Source organism: Heterodontus francisci, chromosome 16, assembly GCF_036365525.1.
Source record: "Heterodontus francisci isolate sHetFra1 chromosome 16, sHetFra1.hap1, whole genome shotgun sequence".
NCBI lineage: Eukaryota > Metazoa > Chordata > Chondrichthyes > Heterodontiformes > Heterodontidae > Heterodontus > Heterodontus francisci.
In genome coordinates, this window is record NC_090386.1 from 26,758,460 (window position 1) to 26,776,212 (window position 17,753).

The window sequence follows — 17,753 nt, forward strand, 5'->3', positions numbered from 1 at the left end:
AATGTAATGATAAAACATCTTTGGGTTCACCCTGATTTTGTATTCCTGGGCTGACATTAACCTGGGTGACATTGTCCTTCTCTCAGGGTTCAGCCCACTTTTCGGTTGGAATTGGTCCCTGCCTGATTGGACAATATCTGAAGGGAGTTTCTAATGCTTCTCTATGATTGGCTGTATTCTGCATGCTGTGAATGGTCAGCAGTTTCCTGATAACCAATTGGTCATTGCTGCTGTAATGCTGCAATATGATTGGTTATTCCGTCATTGCTTTGTTCGCTGATTGGTTAATCTTTCCAATTATTCGTTGATTGGCTGACTGTTATCGGCTCGCCTGCTGTTGGGCGCCATCTTTGCCGAGACGGTGAAAGGAGCAAAGTGAAAATGGTGGCGTTCTGGAGGCAGGCTGGGCTGAGGTACAACTCAAGGTCGGGGATGGGGGCTTGGGAATTGGGCTGCGTTGTGACCTGGGACCAGGCCGAAAGTGGCCTGGCGTCCCTTACATCCCCCGGGAGCATGCATGGAATTGGCGGTCCGGACTGGAGGTTATTGCAGGCGGCCTCATTCTCATTGATAGTTCCATTGGGGAAGTGATGCAGACACTGGCCCGGCCCATACACAGCGACCATGAGAGTTATTACCCGGTCCAGCGTTAAATACAGATCGGCACTGGTGTGTCGTACCTGTGGGCGCCAGTTGCCCCACGAGAGTGAGGAGTTCAGCACCTTTGGGTACCAGTTTCTCCAGGAGGGTGAAAGGTGCCAGTGGAGGAAGCTTTAAAGAAATTTGTAGTTAACCTGGTCAATTTTTAAATAATTCATTCCTGGGATGTGGACATCGCTGGCTAGGCCAGCATTTATTGCCCATCCCTAATTGCCCTTGAGAAGGTGGTGGTGAGCTGCCTTTTTGAACCGCTGCAGTCCATGTGGGTAGGTACACCCACAATGCTGTTAGGGTGGGCGTTCCAGGATTTTGACCCAGTGACAGTGAAGGAATGGCGATAAAGTTCCAAGTCAGGATGTTGTGTGCTTTGGAGGGGAACTGACAGGTGGTGGTGTTCCCATGTATCTGCTGCCCTTGTCCTTCTAGTTGTTAGAGGTCACGGGTTTGGAAGGTGCTGTCGAAGGAACGTTGGTGCATTGCTGCAGTGCATCTTGTCGATGGTACACACTGCTGCCACTGTGTGCTGGTGATGGAGGGAGTGAATGTTGAAGGTGGCAGATGTGGTGCCAGTCAAGCTGGCTGCTTTGTCCTGGATGGTGTCCAGCTTTTTGAGTGTTGTTGGAGCTGCATTCATCCAGACAAATGGAGAGTATTCCATTACACTCCTGACTTGTGCCTTGTAGATGGTGGACAGGCTTTGGGGAGTCAGGAAGTGAGTTACTCGCCGCAGGATTCCAAGCCTCTGACCTGCTCTTGTAGCCACAGTATTTATATGGCTATTGCAGTTCAGCTTTTGGTCAATGGTAACTGCCCCCCACCGCCCACTCACCACCCCCCCGCATATTGATAGGGGATTCAGCGATGGTAATGCCGTTGAATGTCAAGAGGGGATGGTTAGATTCTCTCTTGCCTGAGATGGTCATTGCCTGGCACTTTTGTGGCGCGCATGTTATTTGCCACTTATCAGCCCAAGCCAGGATATTGTCCAGGTCTTGCTGCATTTCTACACGGACTGCTTCAGTATCTGAGGAGTCGCGAATGGTGCCCTTTTCTGACCTTATGATTGAAGGAAGGTCATTGATGAAACAGCTGAAGATGGTTGGGCCTAGGACGCTACCCTGAGGAAGTCCTGCAGTGACGTCCTGGAGCTGAGATGATTGACCTCCAATAACCACAACTATCTTCCTTTGTGCAAGGTATGACTTCAACCAGCAGAGAGTTTCCCCCCGATTCCCATTGTCTCCAGTTTTGCTAGGGTTCCTTGATGCCGTACATGAATAGGGTGGGAATAGAGGGATACGGTCCCCGGAAGTGTAGAAGGTTTTAGTTTAGACAGGCATCAAGATCGGCGCAGGCTTGGATTGCCGAATGGCCTGTTCCTGTGCTGTACTGTTCTTTGTTCATACTCGATCAAATGTTGCCTTGATGTCAAGGGCAGTCACTCTCACCTCACCTCTTGAGTTCAGCTCTTTTGTCCATGTTTGAACCAAGGCTGGAATGAGGTCTGGAGCTGAGTGGCCCTGGCGCAACCCAAACTGAGCATCACTGAGCAGGTTATTGCTAAGTAAGTTCCGCTTGATGGCACTGTTGATGACACCTTCCATCACTTTACTGATGATGGAGAGTAGACTAATAGGGCGGTAATTGGCTGGGTTGGATTTGTCCTGCTTTTTGTGTATAGGACATACCTGGCAATTTTCCACATTGCTGGGCAGATGCCAGTGTTGTAGCTGTACTGGAACAGCTTGACTAGGGGCGCGGCAAGTTCTGGAGCACAAGTCTTCAGTACTATTGCTGAAATATTGTCAGGGCCCGTAGCCTTTGCAATATCCAGTGCCTTCAGTCGTTTCTTGATATCACTTGGAGTGAATTGAATTGGCTGAAGTTTGGTATCTGTCATGCTGGGGAGTTCAGGAGGAGGCTGAGATGGATCATCAACTCGGCACTTCTGGCTGAAGATTGTTGCAAATGCTTCAGCCATATCTTTGCACTGTTGTGCTGGCTATCCTATCAGAGGATGGGGATATTTGTGGAGCCACCTCCTCCAGTTAGTTGTTTAATTGTCCATCATCATTCATGACTGGATGTGGCAGGACTGCACAGCTTAGATCTGATCCATTGGTTATGGGATCGCTTAGCTTTGTCTATCGCATGCTGCTTACACTGTTTGGCATGCAGGTAACCCTGGGTTGTCACTCCACCAGGTTGACACCTCATTTTGAGGTATGCCTGGTGCTGCTCCTGGTATGCCCTCCTGCACTCCTCTTTGAACCATCATTGTACCATTGTATAATGTAGGTTCCATGTAGTTATTTCTACAGAAGAAGTAGAGACCCATTGTTGAAGGTTCCCTTTGTATGTGTATGTTGGTCCCCACTAAATTAAAATAGATATCCCCAAGCCATTAGACTAGTGGCGAAACTTAATGGTGAAGGTAGTGCAACATTCACAGTCAAAGCGTAGATATGGCTGAGCTGTTCTGTCTCAGTAATGAAGGTGTTAGCTGTGGCTCAGTCGGTAGCACACTCCCCTCTTGAGTCAGCAGATTGTGATGTCAAGCTTCACTTCAACCCATAACCTAGATTGCATTGCAGTGTCCTATTGAGGGGAATCTTTCAGATAAGATGTTATATACCAAGTCTATCTTCTCAGGTGGACTTAAAAGATCCCATCGCACTACTTGTAAGAAGAGCAGAGATGTTCAAAGGCATTTGATTGTGAAGTGTTTTAGGCCAAGCTGAATTGGTGTAACTTCTTCTTTGGAGGGAAACAGAAACCTGACCTGCGAGACAGGGGAAACATCCTCATATTGGTCCCACACCATTACAAAGAACAGTCTTCATCCCTGGAGTCAGCAAGTTTTGGAAATGTGTGCTTGCCTATAGCAGCTTCTAAGCTAGGTGAACTGGACAGCAACTTAGAGGATGCTCTGGTTCTGTCTTAGCCAGTCAGGGCTATGTGTGAGTGTTTACTGGGCGCTTTTATTAGCGGGAGTGTAGTCATGCAAAGCCAAGTGAATGGCTGAGGGGAAAGAGTACCGCATTGTTTAACTGAGTCGCAAACTAATGTAGCACAAAAGTGACAGTGGGGAAAGAATGTTAGCATTGCAGAGACTGGTAGTATATCTTGGGTCAGAGAATATGGGAAAAAAATCATGCAATTGCAAGATAATTAGGGGTGAGGCGTACCTTGGTGCCCATCTTGGTTCGGTCATCTAGGAAGACCCAATGGTTTACTTGAGATGTGATGGTGACGTGCAAAAGATTTAGGGTTAAAGTTTAATCTGTTTTGCTTCCAGTAGGAGAGACATTCTGTAGGGAGTTCTATATCTTGGTATTGGTAAAGTGTTGGAGGGGTTTTTAAAGCCACGCAAGTGTTATCTTGGTAGTTTGTGGGGGTTTTTTGGACCTCTTATGCTGTATGAATGCAAAAGCTGCTTTTGAGTGTGCGGTATGAGGCCTCTCTGAATTTTTTAACTTCTGCCCAGTCCTAATGCTGGGTGTTTTCTATTAATTTATCATGCGGCATTGTGGATAATTTTTAGCTTTGCTGCCTGGGCAATAATGTGGAAGAATGCAGATTGTCCACCCTTTTTATAGAACTCACCTAATTAACATACAGTTGAAATCAATGCAGTGAAAATCAAGTGGGTTCCATAAAGGGCAGGCAATCCAGTTACTGCCCAGGTGATGAAGCTTTTGCCCTTTAAAATGTGAGTTGTGTTTGAAGAGAGAACTACAAGCTGCATAATAGGATGAGATTAGGGCTGGTTACAGTTTTGTTGCTTGTCAGAGGAGTTCTTGGTGATTGAGTATTCAACAAAGAAGAAAAGACTGCATTTATATGGCGCCTTTCAAGATGTTAGGATGTCCCAAAGTGCTTTACAGTTGTTTAAAGACTTTAGCAATCTAGTCATTGTTGTAATGCAGGAAAGACAGCATGCTCCCACAAATGGCAATGTGATAACCAGATAACCTATTTTACCAATGTAATAAAAGCAAAATACTGCGGATGCTGGAAATCTGAAATGAAAAGAAATGCTGGAACCACTCAGCAGGTCTGGCAGCATCTGTGGAAAGAGAAGCAGAGTTAACGTTTCGGGTCAGTGACCATTCTTCGGAACTGCTTCTCTTTCCACAGATGCTGCCAGACCTGCTGAGTGGTTCCAGCATTTTTTCTTTTTATTTTACCGATGTTGCAGGGTAAGTATTAGCCAGGGAAAAGTCCTCTGCTCTTCTTTGAGGTAGCGCCGTGAAATTTTTTATGCCCATCTGAGAGGGCAGACGAAGCCTCAGTTTAGCATCTTGTCCAAAAGGTGGCATCTCTGACAGTGCTGCACTGGATGCCAGCCTGGATTATGTGCACAAGTCTGTAGAGTGGGACTTGAATCTAGAACCTTCTGATTTGGAGGCGAGAGTGTTACCACTGAGCCATTGTGTGTGTTAACAAAATGTCCCAAGTATAGTAACAACAGGTACATTTTCTGTCTTCTATTGTGTTATGAATACATTAAACGAGCCAAATGATAACATTTCTTGGGGATTTGATAAAGCACCTGAGGGGAAGGCTGATGTTTTCCTGTCTCAGTTTTGTATGTACATAAGCTGAAGAGGTTTTTGTTGTAATTGTGACTTGTCCTGGCTACAATGATTGCACTTCCAGCTGGGATGGGTTGCTATTGAGGGCTGTTGAAGCTAGGATACTGGACCCATTTAATAAGCAGCAAGCTGCTGTTTTGCGTGGCGTTAATATTCTGGAAGAATGAGATCAAAAGAAATACTACCTTATTTAAAAACTACCAAGCTAGAGATAAATTTAAAAAAAAATGAAAATCATTGTTCCTTAATTTTATGTAGAAATATACCAAAAATCAAAACTGGGGAAGATCAATCTTGAAAAATTTTTTGCTAGGGTAAAATCAAATTTTTTTTTTTGCACCTGACTGCTCCCGCCGTTCCAGTTAAGTTTGCCTTTTTGTCCCAGTGGAACAAGTGAACAAGGGATGAAAGTGATTAACCCTACACAGTGAAACGTTTGGAGCCCAGAAGTTTGCCTTTAAAGGTTTATAGTTATGCCGAAGCTCCAAATCTTTGTTAGATGCAGCATTTCTGTGGCTAAGCCCTTGCATTACATTTGAGCCAAGAACTCAAGGATCATTTTGATTATTTTCTCCCCCAGTTACATTCAGTACTCTCGGATCTGCGCACAAGCAGTGCGGGCAGCTCTAAAACCCCAGTATCAAGCGGAGGCCAAGAAAGCGGGAGACGTAAATGTCAAAGTTACCAAGCCAAAAGAATAATGTGTAAGTACTGCACTGTGCTGTCCTGCTTGGGTGGTTAGTATGGGGAAAATTCTCCCAATTCAGATTTATTTTCTTTCAGAAACAAAATGCAGCATACTGAACTTATTAGCACAATGGTGTGGGAATGCACTTTATTTACAAAAGGCGTTTGAGCCATAGAATGTTGCAGCCGGAAACAGCCCATTTGGCCCATCATATCTGTAATTTTCTCCATATGAGCCACCCAGTCTAATCCACCGCTCCTGCTCGAGCAGGTATTTAATTCCCTTTTGAAATGTTACAAGGGTTCTGTGCCTCCGAGCATGCCCTCACCATTGTGATGTTATTTAATAAGAAGTTAGTTGCTTTTACTAAGAAGATGGATTTTGAGGCATGACAGAATAGTGAATTTAATTGTGAATTTGTATTAAATGCGACCATAGACTCCCTTTAGCTCTTGATGTGGGGTAGGTATTGGACATTTTTTTCCTCTATCATTAATCATCTGCTCTCTTATCTAACATAGAACTTTTCTTTTACAAAATATGTGCTTAAAGTTCAAGTGTGAAGCTGAAATGTTTCCTTTCTCCCCTAGAGTTCTCCTCTCCTGGAGACCGTGACTAATGTTGCTCTGCAGTGTTGAGTGTCCTCAGCCCTCTTGTAAATCGTGCAAGTCACTACCCTTCCTGGGGACTCATTTCTCCACCCCCTGCCCTTCCTATTTCCTGGCCACGGGAAAGGACCAATTTTAGTGGTCAGATCACTTAATTTGACAACAACCCAGGATAGAACCTCAGAACTTCCATGTGCACAGTGAGCCATTGGGAGGGTTATTGTAAGCAGTTATAATCATAGAATGATACAGCACAGAAGGAGCCTATTTGGCCCGTCGTGCCTATGCCAGCATTTTTGGTAGAGCTATCCAACTAATCCCCTGTTCTTCCCCCATATAATTGTAAACATTTTCCCTTCAAGTATTTATTTAGTTCTCCCTTAAATGTTACTACTGAATCTGCTTCCACCATCCTTTCAGGCCTTGTGTTCCAGCTCAAATTCACTGCAAGTTTAAAAAAAAAATCCCTCTTGTTGCCTCTCATTTTGCCAATCACCTTAAATCTGTGTCATCTGGTTACTGACCCTTCTGCCATTAGAAACAGATTCTTCTCATTTATTCTATTGAAACCATATTCTAGAAAGGATATAGAGGCACTGAAGAAGATGCAGAGAAGATTTACAAGGATGATACCAGAAATGCTTGGGTATACACATCAGGAAAGGATTGACAGGCTGGGTCTCTTTTCCTTGGGTGGCCTAGTCGAGGTCTTTAAAATTATGAAAGATTTTGATAGAGTGGATACAGAGAGAATGTTTCCTCTTCTAGGGAAGAGCATAACTAGAGACCATCAGTGTAAGATAGTCACCAAGAAATCCAATAAAGAATGCTATGAAACCATTCACCACTATCAGACCTTCTCTTAACCTTCTCTGTTCTAAGGAGAACAACCCCTGCTTCTTCAGTCTCTCCACATAACTGAAGTTCCTTTCCCCTGGTACCATTCTAGTAAATCTCTTCTGCACCCTCTCTATGGGATGTTAGGACCTTAAAGTGTGGTGCCAGAATTGAATACAATACTCCAGCTGAGGCCTAACCAGTGTCTTATAAAGGTTTAGCATAACTTCATTGCTTTTGTGCTCTATGCCTCTGTTTATAAAGCCAAGGATCCCATATGCTTTTTAACAGCCTTCTCAACTTGTTCTGCTACCTTCAAAGCTTTGTGCACATATACCCCAGGTCTCTCCATTTCTGCAACCACTTAACATTGTACCATTTAGTTTATGTTGCCTCTCCTCATTCTTCCTACCAGAATATATCACTTCACAGCATTAAATTCCATCTGCCTTGAGTCCGCTCATTTCACCAGTCTATGTCCTCCTGAAGTCTGTTACTATGTTCCTTACCCTATTTCCAAGTTTTGTGGCATATACAAGCTTTGCAATTATGCCACTTATACCCAAGTCCAGGTCATTTATATGCATCAAAAACAGCAATGGTCCTAATACTGATTGCCTGAGGAACACTACTTTATACCTCCCTCTAGTCTGAAGAACAACTGTTTACAATTACTACCTGCTTTCTGTCCCTTGGCCAATTTTGTAGCCATTCTGCCACTGCCTTTGAATCCCATGAGCTTGAATTTTGCTTAAGTCTATTATGTGGTGCTTTGTCAAATACTTTTTGAAAGTTCATGCACATCACATCAACTGCACCACCTTTATCGACCCTCTTCGTTGTTTCATCAAAGATCTCAATCAAGTTTGTGAGCCACAATTTGCCTTTAACAAATCCGCGCTGACTTTCATTTATTAGCCCATATATTTCCAACTGCCAATTAATTTTGTCCCAGAATAATATATCTCAAAAGTTCCCCCACCATCAGTGTTAAATTGAATGGCCTGTGGTTGCTGGGTATTCCTCTTTTAAGGGTTGTAATATTTACAGTCCTCTGGCATGGCCCCATATCCAAGGGGTATTGCAAAACTGTGGCCAGATGCTCCACAATTTCCAATCTTATTTCCCTCAGTAACCTGGGTGAATCCCATCCAGACCAGGTGGCTTTTTTACTTTGAGGACTCCTAACCTTTTAAGTACATTTTCTTTATCTATTTTATGCTATTCAATATTACTCCTGCCTTCTCCTTGACTGCTACATTGCCGGCATCCTCCTCTTGAGTGAAGGGAGATGCAAAGTATTGATTTAATACCTCAGTCATGCCCTCTATCTCTGCACGAATAACTCTATTTTAGTCCCTGATCAGCCCACCCTTCCTTTTTACTTCCTTTTTACTATTTGTGTTTATAAGACTTTTGAGTTCCCTTTTATATTATCCGCTAATTTTTTTTTTATTCATTCGTGGGATGTGGGAATCGCTGGCCAGGCCAACATTTATCACCCATCCCTAATTGCCCTTGAGAAGGTGGTGGTGAGCTGCCTTCTTGAACCGCTGCAGTCCACATTCTTGCACTTTATCCCTCTATTCATTTTTTCGATTTCCTGTACTTTGTTTTCAGCTTGGTTCTGTACTGTGTTATGACTACAGTTATCATAAGTTTCCTTTTCCTTTATATTTTTTAGCCTCTATAGTTATCATTTATATATTTTTTAGTCATCCAGGGAAATCTAGCTTTGGATGCCATTCCTTTACCCCTCATGGGACTGCATCTACTCAGAACCTGAGCCTTCTCTTTGAAGTCAATTGTTCAGTTGGTGTTTTGCCTACTAATTTTTTGATTCCAATTTGCCTGGGTAGATCTCTTTTCAACTCATTGAAGTTAGCCGCCCTCCCGTTAAGTATTTTTGCACTTAATTGTATGCTGTCCTTTTCCATGACTATTCTAAACCTGATGATATGATCAGTGATCCCCAAATGCTCTCCCACTGAACTATGCTCCCCTTGCCCCACTTTATTCCCCAGAACTAGATCTGGTACTGCTTCCTTCCTCATTGGACTGGAAACATACTGATGAGGAAAATTCTCTTGTACATATTTCAGGAATTCTGCTCCATCTTTGCCCTTTCACCGTTACTATCCCAGTCTATGTTAGGAAAATTGAATATCAATTGATTATCAGTACTCTGTAGTTATTGCATGTTTCTGTAATTTGTCCCTCTATCTCTTTACCAGTAGTTGGTGGCCTAAAGTATAAACACAGTAGCTCCTCTATTTCTTAATTTTAACCAAATTGACTCTTTATGACTCCTGAACTACATAATCCCTCTCCAGCTCCATAGTAGTTTCTTTGATCAATACTGCCATTCCCCTCCGCCTTATTTTTCCTTCTCTATCTTTCCTGAATACATTGTAGCAGGAATGCTAAGTTCCTGATCCTCCTCCTCTTTGAACCAGATCTCTGTTATTGTCACTATATTAAGAGTCCCATGTGGTGACTTCTGTCTGCAGATCACCAGCCTTATTTACTGTGTTATATACACTTACGTGCAAGAGTCAACCTCAAGGATGTGGAGGCTTTGGAGAGGGTACAGAAGAGGTTTACCAGGATATTGCCTGGTCTGGAGGACATTAGATATGAGGAGAGGTTGGATAAACTCGGATTGTTTTCACTGGACCGACGGAGGTGGAGGGGTGACATGATGGAGGTTTACAAAGTTATGAGTGGCATTGACAGAGTGGATAGTCAGAAGCTTTTTCCCAGGGTGGAAGAGTCAGTTACTAGGGGAAATAGGTTTAAGATGCGAGGGGCAAAGTTTAGAGGGGATGTGCGAGGCAAGTTCTTTACACAGAGGGTGGTGAGTGCCTGGAACTTGCTGCCGGGGGGGGAGGTGGTGGAAGCAGGTATGATAGCGACGTTTAAGAGGCATCTTGACAAATACATGAATAGGAAGGGAATAGAGGGATATGGTCCCCGGAAGTGAAGAAGGTTTTTGTTTAGAAAGGCATCAAGATCGGTGCAGGCTTGGAGGGCCGAATGGCCTGTTCCTGTGCTGTACTGTTCTTTGTTCTTTATTAATGTGGGATGGAGTCACATACATGCCAGACTGGGAAAGGACAGCAGGTTTCCTTCCCCGCAGTACATTAGTGAACCAGTTGGGTTTTTAACAACAATCCAACAGCTTCACTTTTACTGATACCAGCTTTTTATTTCCAGAGTATTAAAACGGAATACCAATTCTCAAACTGCCATGGTGGGATTTGAACTCATTCTCTGTATTGCTAGTCCAGTAGTGTAACCGGTACACTACTGTACCCTTGTCACTCATGGTAGGTAGGCTAGTTGTTGGTTCAAGTCTCGGTCCAGGACTTGAGCACAAAAATCTAGGCTGACACTTCAGTGCAGTACTGATGGTGCTGTACTGTCGAGGTGCCATCTTTCAGAAGAGATAGTAAATTGAGGCCCCATCTGCCCCTTCGAGTAGATGTAAAAGATCCCATGGCACTATTTCAAAGAAGAGCAGGGGAGTTATCCCTGCTGTCCTGACCAATATTTATCCCTCAATCATCATCACAAGAACAGATTATCTGATCATTAACACATTGCAGTTTGTGGGAGCTTGCTGTGCACAAATTGACTGCCATGTTTCCTGCATTACAATAGTGACTACATTCCAAAAGTAGTTAATTTTTTGTAAAGCGCTTTGGGGTGACCCAGTCATGATATATAAATGCAAGTTTTTCTTCTTCACAGAGCTGTCCTACAATTTCCTAATAAGACTTTTTTGTACTGGTAGCTAATTTGCTGGCTGGCTGGCTGCCTTAAAATTCATTGCAGCTTTAGTACAGCTCTTCATGTTGTAATTATCCTCATTATTGATGTATCAAAATCACTGGCTGAAAAACCACAGTCAATATTTGTACAGACTTGACCCTCCAACTTTAAATAAATCCTTTTCTACGTGCACATGAAGCCTTGAACGATGTACTAGTGGGCTGATAGTGCAGAACATGTCATAGCTTGAGAAAGCAAGGCAAAACTGTAACACTTAGCGTAGACTTCTAATTGTGTTTAATTTACTCTAGGGTTTGAGCAACTTCACAGACCTGAGCTTTTGAATATGAGAACTCGTCTGACCCATCATCCCGAAAGATGGAACTCCGAACACATTTGAAGATTGTCTTTGTAAAACTGACCGAATGCTAATTCAAAATATATATTGTATTTAAAACATCATTTGATTGTTTGTTTTTTAAGGAGATGGTGATGGAATTTATTTCTGAGTCGTGTTGAGTAAGCTAGCTGGTATGTGGGGACTTTGAGACTGAAAATCTAATGTCATTGGTCCCTCATTTTTGCATTTTAACTTCCTCTTTAGCATACCTTTAAAGATAATGCCCTATTTTTGAGTCATTGGCAAGTACTATTCTGCTCTGATCAGCGTCATGGGGCACCAGCTGTTCTATATGTTTTTAAAAAAAAGTCTGTGGGGAAGGAATCCTATACCCGATTCAAGAAAAACTGGAAAATTCCTCTGATTCCTTTTGGCTGTCAATGAGCACAAGGAGACCATGATAGTCCAGAGCTCCGTTGTAGTCGATATCCCTGTAATGGGTGATTTGCTCTGTGCTTTACAGTGCATCAGCTTTCATGTTGCTAATAGAGCCTGAGATCAATATTTCCTGTTTCTCTGGGAATCTGAGCAGGACAGGGTCTAATGCATTTTTTGTTTTTTTGCAGAATTTAAAGGAAGGAATATAATTTAATACATTTATATGGGGACAGGGGATTCCTTGTAGCTGTTTTAATTTTTTAAACTTAGCTGGAAGAATCCCTGTGGTTGTTACTAACACCATTTTAAAAGCATCCTACAAAAAGGGTGATTTTTTTATTGAAAAGTGACCAGAGGAAATCTTTCCTGGTCCTTAAATGAAGCAAACATTAAAAGTTGAGCATTTACTAAAAAAAAAATGCATAAAATTAGTTTTTTTTCTGGATGTTTAAAAAAAAAATCTATAATTGCAGTCCTGAAAAGTGGTGATGTGTTGACATATCATAGCTTTACATTGAGTCTTTTAAAAAATCTTTTCAAAATATCTCCTTTGATAAATCCACCTGCTGACCCAATTTAGTAACCAGGCAAGGGACATTTGATTTAAAGTGATAAGCTTGAAAAGAGTGATCTCAAAGACCTAAATAAAAGACTGAATAGGGTAGTGAAAGTAAACCCAGAACAATACTTCCAGGAACCACAGGACAAAAGGGCACACTGTCAAGGTGAAAATTAGTTTATACAAGGATGATTAACAGCTGGAATTGTGGTTGAAGACAGGTCACTGCACTCATTTGTGCAACGGCTAATGAGGCAGCTTGGTATTCTTTGTCCCATGAAAGGTTTTCTTCATTCAAACCTGTGACTGATGGTGGAGCTAAGTAATGTGCCTGCATATTATTTGGGGCGGCGCAGTGGTTAGCACCGCAGCCTCACAGCTCCAGCGACCCTGGTTCAATTCTGGGTACTGCCTGTGTGGAGTTTGCAAGTTCTCCCTGTGTCTGCGTGGGTTTCCTCCGGGTGCTCCAGTTTCCTCCCACATGCCAAAGACTTGCAGGTTGCTAGGTTAATTGGCCATTATAAATTGCCCCTAGTATAGGTAAGTGGTAGGGAAATATAGGGACAGGTGGGGATGTGGTAGGAATAAGGAATTAGTGTAGGATTAGTATAAATGGGTGGTTGATGGTCGGTACAGACTCGGTGGGCTGAAGGGCCTGTTTCAGTGCTGTATCTCTAAAACTCTAAATTATAATCCAAGGGCACCAAGTGTCTGGGAACACCATCACTTCCCAGTCACGCGCTATCCCAACTAGGACATATATCGCTGTACTTTCATCGTTGGGCCAAATCCTGCCACACTCTATCTAGCAGCACGATTGGAGTACATTCACCATAAGCCTAGATCTGACTCTCCCACCAGAGGAAATATTTTCTCTATCTTGTCAAATTCTTAAAAAAAAAATGTAAATACCTCAATTAGATCATCCTTTAATGGTCTACACTCAAAGGGACACAAACCAAATTTTGCAACTTCCTAAGCCCTCAATTTAACCCTTTCGCCCGGTATCATCCTGATGAGCCTGCTCTGTACTCGGTTTAAAGCCAGTATATTCTTCCTGGGGTCTGACCAAGGCTGTATACAAAAAAAATCATATGCTGGGCTGCTCCACCATATTGTTTTTCACTGGTCTCTCTTTAGTCCCCTGCATATTAAACTTGCCAAAGGCCCATACTGGGTTGAGATGTCTTCTGAGGCTCTGAAAAGACTTTCAGAATCATTATCCCTTATTTTGATCCCTTGTAAAATATCCTTACCTGTTAAAATTTGACTGGTATAGATACAGTTGAGAGATTGGCATCCTTCCATCTATGAGAGATGGACACGCAGCAAACAATCCATTTATGTGGGGTGCCTTCTCTTGGTGTACCTTTGCTGATGGCTGTGAAGGCCAATCCTTGAGGCAGGTTCTGCCACAAGTGCTGCATTTAGGGCCTTCATGTCACGCTTGCAAGCATCCTTGAAGCGGAGCTTTGTGCGGCCCACTGGTCGTCTGGGCCCAGCTACTTCGCCATGCAGTAGATCCTTGGGGATGTGTCCGATCCACTGAAGCTGTTTCATTAGTGCCAACATACTTGGGAGCTCTGCCTTTGAGAGGGCTGCCGTATTTGTGATATTTGTCCTGCCAGGATATACCCATAATGTACCGCAGACAGCGAAGATGGAAATTATTGAACTGCTTTTCCTGCTAGCTGTAAATCACCCATGTTTCCCAGCCATGCAACAAGGTGCTGAGAACACAGACCTTATAAACCATCACTTTAGTCCTAAGGGTCAGCTTGGTGTTATCCCATGCGAGTTTCATGAGTCAGCCAAACGTGGTAGCTGCTTTCCCTCTGCGTGTTTCGAGCTCTGCATCAAGGGACAGATTATCTGTCACCGTGGACCCAAGTTAGCAGTACTTGCTAATGATTTCAGTGGGGTGTTATTTAGCATAATCAGGGGTGGAGATGCAACGCCTTGTCTCACGACCACAGTTTTCTTGACGAGCAGAACAGGTTACAGGTGTGGCAGAGACAGTCCATGAGTCTTTGTGGCTAAATTTCTGTGTAGCCTTGTGGTTAGGGTACTGGACTAGTAACCCAGAGGTCATGAGTCCAGAGAATTACCAAGAAAGCTGTTATAGAAACCCACAGGTTCATCAGTAGCCTTCAAGAAAGGGAATTGGCACATCTACATGTTCTATTCATTTTCAGGATATGGGCATCACTAGCAAGGGCAGCATTTCTTGCACATACCTTTTGCTCCTATGTTATTGACCTGCAAGGTGCTGCTTGAGGTGGTTTGACCATTATGCAGCATGCTTGAAAGGTAGAGCAGCTGAGTTTCGAGACAGTTTTTCGTTACTGTCCTGGCATAGACGTTGCATGTAGCTGCAGGTATCCTTGCAGTAGATGTCAGTCCTTCATCTGTTGAACAGGGCACCAAGAAGGCAGTTCTCCACAGTTGTTGGGAAAATGCGACTTTTTTTTTGTTCATTCATGGGGTGTGGACATTGCTGGCTAGGCCAGCATTTATTGCCCATCCCTAATTGCCCTTGAGAAGGTGGTCGTGAGCTGCCTTCTTGAAGCACTGCAGTCCATGTGGTGTAGGTACACCCACAGTGTTATCAGGGAGGGAGTTCCAGGGTTTTGACCCAGTGACCATGAAGGAACAGCGATATAGTTCCAAGTCAGGATGGTGTGTGGCTTGGAGGGGAACTTGCAGGTGGTGGTGTTCCCATGCAGTTGCTGCCCTTGTTCTTCTGGTAGTAGAGGTCATGGGTTTGGAAGGTGCTGTCTTAAGTAGCCTTGGTGTGTTGCGGCAGTGCATCTTGTAGATGGTACACAATGCTGCCACTGCGTCGGTGGTGGAGGGAGTGAATGTTTGTGGATGGGGTGCCAATCAAGCGGGCTGCTTTGTCTTGGATGGTGTTGAGCTTCCTGAGTGTTAGTGGAGCTGCATCCATCCAGGTAAGTGGAGATTATTCAATCGCACTCCTCACTTTTGACTTGTAGATGGTGGGCAGGCTTTGGGGAGTCAGGAGATGAGTTACTCGCCACAGGTCCTGCTCTTGTAGCCATGGTATTTATATGGCTACTTCAGTTCAGTTTCTGGTCAATGGTAGCCCCCAGAATGTTGATAGTGGGGGATTCAGCGATGGTAATGCCATTGAATGTCAAGGGGAGATGGTTAGATTCTCTCTTGCCTGAGATAGTCATTGCCTGGCACTCAAGTGGTGCGAATGTTACTTGCCACTTATAAGCCCAAGCCTGGATATTGTCCAGGTCTTGCTGCATTTTTACACAGACTGCTTCAGTATCTGAGGAGTCGCAAATGGTGCTGAACGTTGTGCAATCATCAGCGAACATCCCACTTCTGACCTTATGATTGAAGGAAGGTCATTGATGAAGCAGCTGAAGATGGTTGAGCCTAGGACATTACCCTGAGGAACTCTTGCAGTGATATCCTGGAGCTGAGATGATTGACTTCCAACAACCGCAACCATCTTCTTTTGCGTTAGTTATGACTCCAACCAGTGGAGACTGGGCCTGCAGAAATGGCTGCTGGCATCTTGGCATGCACCACCAATTGTGCAGGGTTGCCTCGATCAGCTTGGTATAATTCTTCATGCACTGAAAGCATAACATACTATAAGGATGCCTCTGTAAAACTGTCAGGCACAACAATTAGATATTCACATATCTTGGTGTCCTTGGGTCTGTTCTCCCAGCTTTCTTTGTGAAGAAGAACTTCCACTCGTGCTAAAGATCTGCTCTGATGAGATGTTAACTGCTGCTTACAGAAAGGTATCCATGGGAGGTGAACAGCATCCTGAATGCAACCTGGCATCCCTCAGGACGACCTTCAAGCATCTTAAATAGTGGAATTTCCATTGGGAAATCCCAATAAGAGAAAAATCAGTAATTTACAGTAATTCGCACAAAGGTTCATGAAAGCACAAGCATGAACAGAGAGTTGAAAAAGAATGGCAAAGAAATGGCTAAATTGCACTTTATATTACAGAGTCCTTTTCATCCTGAGGTTTTCAGGATACCATTACTCAGCAACCTTGGATGCTTATTTAAAATGGGTATTTTTTGTCATGTGATTGGTATGTCAGCTCTGGGAAATAGTGTGCAGGGGTGGCATACATCCAAATGCATTGAAATAATGCAGCAGCTTGTTTTGACGCAGGCAATTCTGTTCCTGCTCCCGCCAAGTGGGAAATGCTAGTGAAGTTTCAATGGGGCAGAACTATAGTCAATTTCCCTCATCCAGCGCTGCAATAATTGGTGCACCTAGGCTGAGGTATCCAAAGAGATGCAGCAGTGATGTTTGACACTGAGCTACTGAGGTAGTATGTTATGTTGAACAGTATATCTTGCCATAAAGGCATCTACAATGTGATGCAAAGCACCAAGATTCTGTTGTTGGGCATTGAGGTCTACTTTGCACCTGACACAATCTGAGTAGGGCAATGCAAGCAGAAAACATCCCGAGGATCCTACAACCCCAACTATATATTGCGAATTAAAAGCAGGACTTTCATTCAAATGAGGCTGAAGTCACATAATACAACTGAAGCACAAATGGTGGCTCTATAATAGTTGGTCTCCAAGATTCAGTTCTTTAAAGCAATCCTTTTGACCTGAGGAAGTTAGGAAAAAGAATGGCAGCACATAAGGATAATTAGCAGCCTTTCAACATTTGCTGGTGCACAGCACGGCATATGCTAAGCACTAGGGGTGCCACATATGTATTTCGATGAACTGACTTCACGCTGTTGTGATTGGTCTGTTTGCTGGGGTGCAGTGATTCATGCTACCTTAAAGAAAACAGTGCCAGCAGCTCTAAGGAGCATTAACTATCTCATAGAATCATTGAAGTTTCAGTAAAGATGGAGGCTGCTTAACCCACTGTGCCCATGCCAATACTAGCTCACAATGGAGTACTCCAATTCCCTTTCCCGATCCTTCCCCACCACTTTAATATTTTTCCTTTTTAAGTGTTCATCCTATTCTTCCCTAAATTAGTGAACCAGTTGGATCTTTATGACAATGCAGTCACTTCATGGTCACTTTTACTGATGCTAGCTTTTTATTAAAACTGAATTCAATTTCTCAAACTGCCATGGTGGGATTTGAACTCACATTTATCTGGAGTATTAGTCTAGGCTGGTGGGTTACGAGTCCAGTAAAATAATCACTACACTACCATATCCTAATGCTATTGACTTTTTGTGCTTAAAAGGTGGAGAGTAGATAAGGTA

General features: G+C 43.4%; 1 protein-coding gene across 1 annotated transcript; it reads left to right on the top strand.

Annotated features, from left to right (window-relative positions):
• Nucleotides 1–304: 304 nt before the first annotated feature.
• atp5f1e (ATP synthase F1 subunit epsilon) lies at nucleotides 305–11,627 on the top strand. The gene is made up of 3 exons (XM_068048766.1): nucleotides 305–413; nucleotides 5,839–5,962; nucleotides 11,477–11,627. Exons 1-2 carry the CDS (start codon nucleotides 382–384, stop codon nucleotides 5,957–5,959), a joined length of 153 nt encoding a protein of 50 aa, XP_067904867.1. The 5' UTR covers nucleotides 305–381; the 3' UTR covers nucleotides 5,960–5,962; nucleotides 11,477–11,627.
• Nucleotides 11,628–17,753: the final 6,126 nt, after the last annotated feature.